General features: G+C 43.0%; 1 protein-coding gene across 1 annotated transcript in view; it reads right to left on the minus strand.

Annotated features, from left to right (window-relative positions):
• The window catches only part of MAP2K1 (mitogen-activated protein kinase kinase 1), a 128956-nt gene that overhangs the window by 57970 nt on the left and 59070 nt on the right, over positions 1-11916 (minus strand). Inside the window, exons 2-3 of the mRNA XM_007957545.2 lie at positions 8188-8398; positions 6919-7065 (exon numbers count right to left, since the gene is read on the minus strand). Of these exons, the coding sequence (XP_007955736.1) occupies positions 6919-7065; positions 8188-8398 (358 nt within the window). The remainder of the gene's footprint in view (positions 1-6918; positions 7066-8187; positions 8399-11916) is intronic.

Consider the following 11916-nt stretch of genomic DNA (forward strand, 5'->3'; position numbering starts at 1 on the left):
GGGGGGTTGTATTTGTTATTTCTTTGTGCTTTCCTATTGCTTATCAATTTTCTACAATAAGTAGAAAATTTACAATAAGTAAGTGTTTTGTCTTTTCTAACTACTGAATTCACATATGAAAGTGAAAAATTAATCTATAAATCAACTAACAGATACTTACCAAGTACCTATTTTGGGCAAAGTCAGTGTTTGGGAAATATATAACTGCTTTCTCTCTAGAAGAGGTAAGAAAATAAGCAATACTCATTCAAGGATACACACCTCCCAGGAAGCATTACTTGACACAATGCTAAAAACAGACTATCAACATTAAAATTCTATGCTTAGGGTGATGAAAATGTTTTGGAAATATACAGGGGTGATGGCTGCGGACCATGATGAATGTAATTAATGTCATTGAACAGCACACTTACAAATGGTTAATTTGGCAGATTTTATGTTATATACATTTTATCACAACATTTTTTTTTTTAAATTCTGTGTATATAAAGGATGGTTTGGATCAATCAACTTTCTGTTACAGTCAACTTTGGATCATTGATGCTAATAAAAAAGAGAAGTGGGGAAGATATGAATTCTCCAATGCAGGACAGCTCTCCCCAGCACACTAACATTCCTGAATATATTTGCCTTGTGATCATAATAAACTCCCTAGCACAAACTATCTGATGGTAGATCAGCTGCCCAGAAGCATAGTGGAATATTCTAAAATTCAACCTAAAATTTCAAATGAGCCATAGATAATCTCCACACAGATGTCACTATGGAGTCATAAATCTAGAACGAAATAGAACTGTCCCCTCTATAAACACACTGATTTTCCAAGAGCCCTGACCCAAGCTGCTAACCCAGTCTGAGGCTTTGGCTACGGATCCTATTATCCTGGCTGTCTTCACAATGCCACAGGCCCTTCGAGGTAAATCAGGCCACACCATAGCCCAGGTAACCACACCCAAATCAAAAGGCGCCTCCAGAGATGACATAAACAACAACAAACAAACCAAAATAACCTAGTTGCCTTGGAGTCAATTGCCACCCATGGCAAATCCATGTGTGTCAAAGTAGAACTATGCACATAGGGTTTTTTTAATGGCTGATTTTTTTTTTTTAAGTAGATCACCAGGCCTTTCTTCTGAAGCAGGCCTGCATAGACTCAAACCGTTAACTTTTCTGTTAGCAGCTGAGCACTTAACCATTTGTTCCACCAAGGAACCCAGGAACTCAGAGAGATGCTATTTAAAAAAAAAAAAAAAGTTGCCATTAAGTAGATTCCATGTGTGCTAAATTGAACCGTTCCACAGGGTTTTTCAGGCTGTGACCTTTCAGAAGAGGATCATCAGGCCTGTCTTCCAAGGTGCCTCTGGGTGGGTTTGAACCACCAACCTTTCAGTTAGTAGTTTAGCATTTAACCATTTGTGCCACCCAAGGAGTCAATGAACAGCATTGCCTCTCAATCGACCCACACAGCAGTCTAGGTAGCCCCATATCTAACTGCAACTAGTATATGCGTTTATACTTTCCCTGGGTGTTGGTAAGGATTAAAAAGGAACAATCCTTAGCTCTCTTCCCTTTAACTGGTACGAATCATTAAATTAGCAATATTTAAGGGGCAGGTCTCTGGGTGGTATAGATGGTTTTCACTCAACTGGTAACCATTAGGTTGGCAGTTCAAACCCACCCAGTGGTACGTACCAAGGAAGATAGAGACCTGGTGATCAGCTTCCATAAAGATTATAGCCAACCCTACTTCGTAGCCTATGCAGTCTCTCCCCAAATGAACACATCAACAAATAAACACCTCAACAAAGATTTAAGGGGTATGGACCACAGTCAGGATCACCCAGAGCTGCCTAAAACTAACCTTCCAACCCTTTTAATTTGCCCTCGCTGTTACCAAGGACTTGCCTTCACTGACTAAAGCTGCTGAAATTGTGCTTTATTTTTAGAAGCCAATTATTAACTAAGTCAATGGTGCTTTTGTGAAGGTTTTCTATAGAAGAGACTAATGCTTTATGAAAATAATAGCTCAAAAGCTTTTACTCTTGCATGAGAATCATCAAACCCAGTTCTCTGGTTGCTGAGCTACCACCTGAGCAGGAATCTACTTCCCCCAAAGATAAGAGCACTCCTGTTCTGATCAGGGAGCACCCATTTCCTCCTTGGGTCTCAAAATTCAGACCGGGCAGTTCCAGCACAGCTTAGTTCTAGGAAAGGTCAGCCTGACAGAGTGGTTTAGAAGATGAGGCTCAATAAATGCTCATGACACAAATTTACTTTAAAATGTTCTTTTTAAAAAAATGATTTATACAACGGACAGATGTATAATACAGAGTAAAACAAATAGAGCCAAACTATAGAATTTAGGTGAGGAATTCAAGGGTACACACGCACAAGTCCTTCAACTTTCTGCATGTTTTTCACAATCAAGTGTTGGAAAAAAACGTGAATGCCACAGAACATCATACAAAGACTGTGTCACAAAGGAACAAAGAGCCTCAGAAGATGGGGCATGCTGCTAAGCAAAGGTCTAATGACAACACCTTTGAAATGCTAAATCAGAGGCAAAGAAGAAATCCCAAAAGAGAAACGGAGACAGCAGTCACAGAGTTTTCCGACCAGGATCAGCTTCTGCAGCAACTCTCCTGCAGAAAGGCCTGCTCAGAGATCAAGGGAAGGGCAGAAAGCCACTTTGGCATTCATGGCTGTTGGGGCTTTATCCAGAATCCTACTCTATTCAGGGTCCTGTCTAGACCCCCTGGCAGCTCTGAGCCTCTCTACTAGCATTAACAAATTGTTCCAGCTGTCCTCTGGGCCTAGGTATACCTGGGAACAGAAGGCCCAATTGCTGGTAATAAGGCCTAACTCTCCCGCTGAGCCCCGGCCTGACCATGCCTTCCTCCATCCTGGCCACACTCACCATCATTTAGCACATATCATCTAATAGGTGCCAGACACTCTGCTTGGCCTACTCAAAAGTTTTGTTCTGTTTTAACCTTCCCAGCCTCTAACAGTCATGTTCCAGGCTCAGGCTCCCCAGGGTAATTTCAGAGAAATCTTCTGCTTTGGGGGCTTGTGTGGGAGGATTCCACTATTCCCAGAGAACCAAATCCATGGGAAAAAAGCTGACCTCCAGATCCTGGAAATAGGCCAAAAGAATGGGAAGCTAATCCCTGTTGTGTCCTTTGTCATCTTCTCTGCCTGGAGAGGAAGGCTCTGGAGGCAGAAGAGTAGAGTAAGGGGTACAGGATGTGATCAACATCCATGAAACCACAGGAGTGAATAAAGAAGGATTCCAGAATAATGAAGATGCATCCTTAGTTTTCAAAACACATGAATTTGAGACAAATGCAAAAGCTGTCTTATCCTACATGGCAGGAAGCTGGCAGCGGTCTCCAGCAGGCCTGAGTAAATGAATACACAACCACGTATCAACATCTGGGGTGTAATCCTAACCTCTGAAACAAGAACACTGTCCTAACAGATCTGTGGGATTAGAAGTCAGGTGCAGTGCAGGAAAGAGGAGTGAGGGATGCCATGGAAAATAACAGATTTATTATACTCATTTTCTAGAGATAGATAGGCATAACACGGCCACCCAGGGGGTTGTACCCAGGGACAAGGTAATAAGAAGCTGGAGTTGTAGGAGAGGGTTTATGTATGGCAAGCAGGGTGAGTTAGCTAGATTTCATGGGGATTAGGCATTCTGAATAGTGCTTCAGGCTTAGAGGGGGTAGAGACTGTCCCTAATTATTAAGCATCTGACACCAGAGTGATTAGGACAGGTAGCCAAGACTATGAGAACCTTATAAGGAGAGTGGTTGGAGAGTGGGCTTAACCAGCTGCTCAACAAAAGGAACAAACTGGACTCCAGAAAAGACCTCTAAACCATGTTAAGACAGCATAAAAGAAAATGGTTATCATACATTCACTCTACAGAGGGTCTCCTGGCTTCCCTATTAAAGGGGGAACTGAGTGGTACAGAACTTGGAAATAACCCAGAGAAGAATTTCTAATGGTTCAGAAGAGGACAGGCATGAGATGACACATGGCTGGTGCTCAAAAGCCTTCATGCCCACACTAACACCCCTCCCCTTAACTTCCTAACCAAGAGAGGACCCCACAGGAGTTGAGCCAACAAAGGTAGTCCTAGAACACAACCACACGGCCTTTGAACAGCTCTGGAGGGAAGAGATGCTGTTCATGATGTCTGCATTCTGTCAGCAGCTCACATGGCACCTTATATGTAACAAGCACTAAAAATAAGTGTTTGTAAAACTGAATCCATGTTAATTAATTAATGTTGATATAAAACCCTGACTGGTTCCGAGTGCCAAAAACCACAGAAACATAGGATGTTAGCATGGAGAGGGGCCCCTAGAGAAGATTTGGTCTAAGCATTTCACTGCATAGCTGAAAAAACCCTGAGAGAGTATATGACTTGCCCAGAGAGGTGGAAAAAGTTTGACATTTAAAGAGAGTAGATCTGGTTAGAGTCCAGCTCTGACACTTACTGGCTATGTGACCTTGGACTAATTACTAAACCTCTCAGGGCCTTACTCCCTCCTCCATCTACTGGTTAAGGGGTCAATAATCCATCTCATGTGATATGGCTGCTGTGATCAATAACTTACATAATGTGCAAAGGACTTGGCAAGTGGTGATGAGAGAGCAAAAGCTAGCTGCTATTATGTCTAGTCATGCCATCACCCACCTTCTGTCATTTTGGTAAGATGTAAGAGGAACGAAAGCTACTCTGGCCTTTCCTATCACTAGCTTATCACCATTGTCTCCATCACCTCCACTTTCTAGCTTTCCAGAACTTCTACTGCCATTTATACATTTTAATTCAAACTATTGGACTGTTGTTGTTGTTGTTGTTGTTTGCCGTAGCTGTGAAAAACTGTCACAGCAAAGAACAGGAGAGAACCGAAGGTTAAAACCCAAAGGGAGGCCAAGACCCATGTAAAAAATAATGTGCACCCAGGTCAAGAGCTGGGACCCAGCCAGAAGTGCTCATGTGGTTCCTAGAGCCTGCTTCACTCCCCTTGAAGCAAGAAGGAATGAGACCTTTCTCAATAACCTTTAGACATGCAGAACACATTTTCTGAATTTACAGTCCATATGGTACCCACAAATGTCAGCAGATGCCTATAAGAGTGTAAACAGCACTTCTTGATCATTAAAATGAACAGACATTCAAAATAATGAAGGCACCAACAAGAAAAGCCTCCCTGGGGAGAGTTCACTTGGAGGTCACTAGGATTGGTACCAGGGCTGTTAATTCAGAGGTCAGTCAGTTCTAGAGAGTCAGGAAGTACACAGAGAATGAGCCAACAGACAGTGCACTAGACTGAAAGCACTGTAGTCACAGAGGATGGAGACCTCGTCAGGTTAGCCTGCATCTCTGAACTGTTGGCTACAGTGAGAACAGAGCAAAAGCTAATGTGTACAGAATATATACTCTGTGTCAGGCAGTATCCCAGATTTACATTTGGTTATTTTAATTAGTCATAATAAGGTAGGTAAAATAATGGCCATTTAACAGATGAGGAAACTGAGAATCAGAAAGTTAAAGGAATTTGCCCAAGGTCACAAGAAGAAGATGGCACAGTTAGTCAACAATAGTTACTGAGTCCCTGCTATGTGCCAGGACCATTCTGGGTTTTGGAGACACAGTGGCAAACAACGCAAAGTCCCTACTTGGATTTTTGTAGAGAAGGGAAATGTGAACAAACATCTGTCAGATTCCAAAGTCTCCTGTGCCATACTGACTAATGAGGATAGAAAAAAACAGTGACCATAAAAGCTGGCCACTCTCTTTGAAGTTCTAAACATTATGGATGGAAAGAGAGCCCCAATCCCTAACCACTATTCATTAGAGGCTTGGAGATCAGGCCTTGGTTTAAATTCTACCTATACCTAGCTGCATAACCTTGGATACGTTATTCAATTTCTCTGAATAACTTCAGTTTCCTCATTTGTAAAATGGAGAATAATCCACCATTAACACATTATGTTCACCTAACATAGTTATTTTTGTGAAAATACAATAAAATATTCATTTGTTTAGAACAGTGCTTGATATAGTGCGGTACACTGAATTACTTAATATGGCCCTTCTACCCACCAGCCACTCCTCAGAAGGAAGGTTGGACAACCTACTTGCACAGTGATACTGCCTCAGAAACCCAAGGAGGGTTCGCTATGAGTCGGGTCCGACTCAACAGCACATAACAACAACAACAACAAAGCTTGTGTGGTGGGACTGTACAAATAAGGTATACTGGAGTTAGAGGTCAGATGATGTACACAGTATACACTCAATGAATGCTAGCTTATCATTAGTACTGTCACATCATCACTGTTATTGTTATTTTTCGTAACTGGGAAGATAAGGGCCTCTTTGCTAATGGTAAAAAGATTGGCAGCTTATATGCATATAATTACCCATGAATACTATCTCACCTGCCTTCCTCCTTCCACCAATGGGGATTACTTCCCTACCCTAACAAGAACTCCTCTGGCTGCCCTTAAAATAGATTATAAACTCTCTGAGGACAGGACTATCTTGCTCACCTTCATAATCCCAGAACCTTGTGCCTAGGACACAGCATTGCATATAATAAATAAATTTGTATCAACCATATTTTACCACATCCAAATCTTGGGGTCATGTGTTCAGGATACTGATCAGAAATAAAGATTTCTGCCATCTCAGGCCTGGGCAGAAACCTAGAAAGGAGGACTGTCAACTTTTGGCTCTTCCAACTTCTAAAGCAGGCTTCTCACATCCCTAAGGCAGTGATGTGGAGCCAGAGAGCACCAAGAAGGCAGCTGGTCACATTCTGGACCAAAGATTAGGTCAGAGCTACCCATCTCCCAGGACCTTGCTCCAGAGACCGAAAGGCTGTCACATACCATGTGTTCCATGCAGATGCTGATCTCACCATCACTATAGAATGCACCGTAGAAGCCCACAATGTATGGGGAGTTGCACTCATGCAGAACTTGCAGCTCCCTTATGATCTGGTTCCGGATTGCAGGTTTGATCTCCAGGTGAATTAGCTGGGGAAAGAAAGAGGAGAGGAAGAGAGGTTTTAAAAACATGTAGATGGATGGACAGACAGACGGATGGATGAATCAATGAATGGAACCTTTTTTAAATGCTTAAACTCTTAAAGGCAAGGGTGAATAAAAACAGGAAAGTTTTAATAAGCAAGTTTCTGGCCAACCAAAGCACTGAGGGCCAATATACCAAGGCACATGTTGCCACTGGAAGAGCTGTAATCAGGGCATAGTCAGCTGTGCCTCTGCTCCTGGGAGCCAAGAGAGAGAAGGAGGGGGCTCACCACTCCCCAGTACAAAGCTGAATGAAGGGCTTCCATCAAAAGGACCTGTGGAACTGAGAGATGAGGGAAAAGTGGCCTTGAGGACATGGTTCATACTCAAAGGTTGTGTGGGTAGAAGGGAATAAGGAACTGGCGTACACTGTCCTAAGTGACCTAAGACATTTCTCTTTGACCTCAGGAGCCTGATGTGGTTGAGGTTTAGCCAAGGCTTCAAGTGCCACCATATGTCCACCTAACACTGTCCCTCATTCCAGCTAACAAGACAAGTGACAAACACATGAAATGGTTACCTAATAAGCTTGAGCTTCTAAAAAGAGCTATAGGCAATGAGTGTTAGAGGATGCAGAAGCAGTGGTCATCAGTACAGGCTGAAGCAGCTGGTGAAAGCTAGACAAGCGGTAGGTACTGAAGACAAGCACTGTTCGAGTGTGGATGTTGTACTGCAGGAAGATGAAGGCACCACTGCCAGGGCAGGAGCAGGGAAGAACAACTGAAATCAGTGTCAGTGAATGAAAGCAGCCTCTCTTGTACTTGGAAAAATGACGAACAGGCACCCTGACATATCTTCTACAACACCCAGAAAACTAAAAAAGGGTCACTTGCTGTTATCTTCCAGATTGGGAATGAGAGTAAATATACTAACAGCCATGAGTATGGTTATCTATAAATCTTATAGCTATGAGTTCATGAGTCCAAAATTCAAACAGCATACAAAGGTGCTGAGTGGAAAGAGTTAGTCTACCCTCCACTCTGTCTCTCAGGTCTTCTGAGAAATAATCCAATTACTTATTTATCAAGACAAACTTGATTAAGTGCATTTTTCTTTAAATGGACTCACCTTTCTGGCCATGACCAGGCCAGATGGTTTGTGAGACACCTTGAACACCACACCGCCATTGCCAGCACCCAGCTCGCTGATCTTCTCAAAGTCGTCATCCTTCAGTTCTCCCACCTTCTGCTTCTGGGTAAGAAAGGCCTCAAGGCGCTTCCGCTGCTGTTCATCAAGTTCCAGCTCCTCCAGTTTCTTCTGCAAGGCCTCCAGGTTGGTCCTATCCCAAAAGGGGAACAAAAATCAATACTGTCACCAGAGAACTCAACCTAGAAGAGCACATCCCATCTCTGGCTGTTGGGCCCGAGAGAGAGAGGATTAAAGATGGAGGCTAGCAAGGAGGGAGGGCTCCATCCAGCTGCAGCTCTGCCTCCTTCATTCCGACCACCCCACACGATTCGCCACTGACAGCTTCACCTCTCAGGGTCTTGGTTTCCTCATTTGTCAAATGAGAGAATTAGACCTCTCTCAAAATGCTGCAAGTCTACAAGGGAACCAAACAATCTACTAAAATCCAAAATAAAGCAGCTTCATTTGCTTTCAAACCCCAGCTTCAAAGGCCCAGCCAAAGTTGATTTTATTAAGCTTACACCATACACAAAATAAAATCTATTTCCTAAAACCACTACCAATCACCAAACCAGGCTCTCAACTAAAGCACAACAGCAGTAACACTAGTATCTAATGTGATCAAGTCCAGGAATAAAGTTAATTCAAAAGGGCAGCTCAAGGTCCATAAAAATGATACCTAACATACTTTTAGGAGCTCTGGTAGCATAGTGCCTAAGGCACTTGACTGCTAACCAGAAGGCTGGCGGTTCAAACCCACCAGCCACTCCTCGGAAGGAAGGTTGGGCAATCCTACTTCCGTAGTGATAACTGCCTCGGAAACCCAAGGAGGGGTCGCTATGAGTCGGGGCCGACTCAACAGCAAATAACAACAACATACTTTTATTTCGGCATGTAACATATACAAACATGCATTCACCCACCCATCTTTTACGACAGGGCAAGGGCTTTTCTTTGAGTAAAGGTCACTGGCAAGAGCACCACATCATGCATGTTTCTTACATGAATCAGAACATATTATATTGTCTGTGGTTTCCTGATTCTTTAAAGTTAAGTAAAAATGTAGAGACGTGCAGAGTAATCTCAGAATAAAATTTTAGAGTTTTATGATTTCCTCTCAGTATTAGCGCTCATCTAATTTGACAGTAATTTTTAATTATAGTAAAAATATATATAACAAAACACCTCCCAATTCAACCATTTTAATATGCACAATTCAATGACGCTGATGATGTTCATCATGTCATACAACCATTGCCACAATACAGTAATTTTGTTTCGTGGTTTAGATTTATTGAGCCTATAGACACTACTTAATGCAGGGGCAAAAAAGAACAAAGTCACTCCATTTGTAGTCATATTTCATCATTTTACCTGATATCTAAACACATTGCTTGATTACAATAACAAGCTACCAGTGATACAAATGGGCTTGGAACAAACTGGCTCTTGGTAAGCATGTATAACCCAGTCAGTGGGAGCTGAAGTGAGCGGGTACGGAGAAAAGCAGCCAACTCATCACGCGTTACACCATGCCATGCCCAGTACTCAGTGTGCTCCATGGAGGGGATGGAAAAGTGTTCATTAATCCTAAGGGCTGATTAAGGGAAGGGTGGTAAAGCTCCCACAATGTTTCACTTGATTTCATTCCCTAAGACAAACAGATGACTTAGCACAAGTGACAAGCCAGGCCACCATTATACACTGGAATGTTAGTGCCCCTCACTAGCACACCATTTCTGAACTTGTAAGGTAGAAGTCAGCATAATCTCTCTTCATTCACTCCCTTTATTCCAATGCTCAAAAAGGCAGGGAGATGACTACCTTCAGCACATGGGAAGATCCAACATTTATGCCTTGCAAATAACACAGTACATGAGGCTAAAGAAGACACAAGGCTGATTTTCCTCATCACCACTCAACACTGGGGGAAGGCAGGCTGGTCAATATTCTCATCCTGCTAAAAAAAAAAAAGTCTTGGCTAAGTGCCACAGGTACCTCTCGTGCCCCAGGTTGGGAACCCAGAGCATGTGTATCTAGAAGTGCATACTGCACATCCTCTGGTTTCTGTCTCCCAGCACTAGCCAAGAAGGAGCCATCACCACACTTAGAAACACGTATCAAACACAAACAAAGCTCACAGCTAAAACATGGATGAGGTTACAGTTGCCAGGAGGGCTCAGCATCAGCAGGCAGGCTAGAAAGCAGACTCCACAAAATACTGTCAAAAAAGAAAAAGAAAACACACACACACACACACACACACACGAGTGTGTATGAGGTAGAAAAGAAGTGAGGGCACGATTGAGGAAAATCACTCTCCTTTCAACACTGTGAACTATTCTAAATTATTTACATTTGTTAACACATTTAACCCACAACCCTACAATTACAACAGATGAGTAAACTCAGGCACCAGACAGTAACTTGTCCAAGGCCACACAACTAGTAAGTGGTAGAGGCAAGATTCAAACCCAGGCAGAAAGAATCTCTGACTTAACCATGATGCTTTATGACCTCTCCAAAAAGTTCAACACTTTCAAGGGAACCAACAAAAAAGGTAAGACCCTAGCGTGGGCCATTTAAGGATGTTACAGACCAGGTCTCAATGTATGAAGATGGTATGCCTTACATAAGAAGCCCTTTGCCCCAGATACAATCCTGCACATATATCTGATGATGGATCTACTGATGCTGTCATGCAAATAACACAGGTCTCATCTGAAAAGGAAAAGGAAATACTGACTCTGCTCATTTTCCTGACTTTCTATGGAGAGAAATTATTCTCCCACCTTTAAGAAGAAAAAACAAATCTAGGCTTTGTGACATTCTCCTTCCTCTTCCCTCCTCTCCTGAGATTCATTACCCCTCCTATGTTCTACCTGCTAACCACCTGCCCCAACCAGCCAAGGAACTCGCTCCTGAACTGTGCTTTCCAAAGGCCTGAATGTGTGAGCCAGGGAGAGATATGAAAAAGACTGCAAGCTCTGGTGGCAAGACTTTCCTAATGACAAGGGTGTTAAGGAGGAGGGCTGAGGGTGGAATAGTGTTGTCAAATTTTGCTTCCGTGGTAGAGTTCTTGGCTTCTTTGCAGGAGGCCCTGGATTCTATTCCCAGCCAATGCACCTCATATGCACCACCACCTATCTTTCAGTGGTAGACTGTATGTTGCTATAATGCTAAAAAAGTTTCAGCAGAGCTTCCAGACTAAGAAAGACTAAGAAGAAACGGCTGGTGACCTATTTCCAAAAAACCAGCCAATGAAAACCCTAAGGATCACAAAGGTTCAAGCCGCAATGAATCATGGGATAGCACAGGCCCAGGAAGCATTTCCTCCTCTTAAACACAGGGTCAAAACACTGGGGCCATCTGAGTCTGGGACCATCATAAGTCTGGGGGCAGTGCTGATGGCAGCTAACAACAATAACTATTCAGGGGCCCTGGATTCTCACAGGAGGTTGGTCACCAACTAGCTGTGGAACCATGGACAAGTCACCTAACTTCAACACATCTTAGTTTCCTCTTCTGTAAGAGAAATTGCAAAAACGACAAGGAGGCCACATGTTCTGACCTTCTCTAATCCCACAAGGGGAAGACAGGATTACCAGCAGTAACCCAAGGCCTATTCCTGCCAGGCCAGACATGTTGCCTTCCTCCAGCCCTTTCTTC

Source organism: Orycteropus afer, unplaced genomic scaffold, assembly GCF_000298275.1.
Source record: "Orycteropus afer afer isolate SDZICR_OR568_19922 unplaced genomic scaffold, OryAfe1.0 scaffold00015, whole genome shotgun sequence".
NCBI lineage: Eukaryota > Metazoa > Chordata > Mammalia > Tubulidentata > Orycteropodidae > Orycteropus > Orycteropus afer.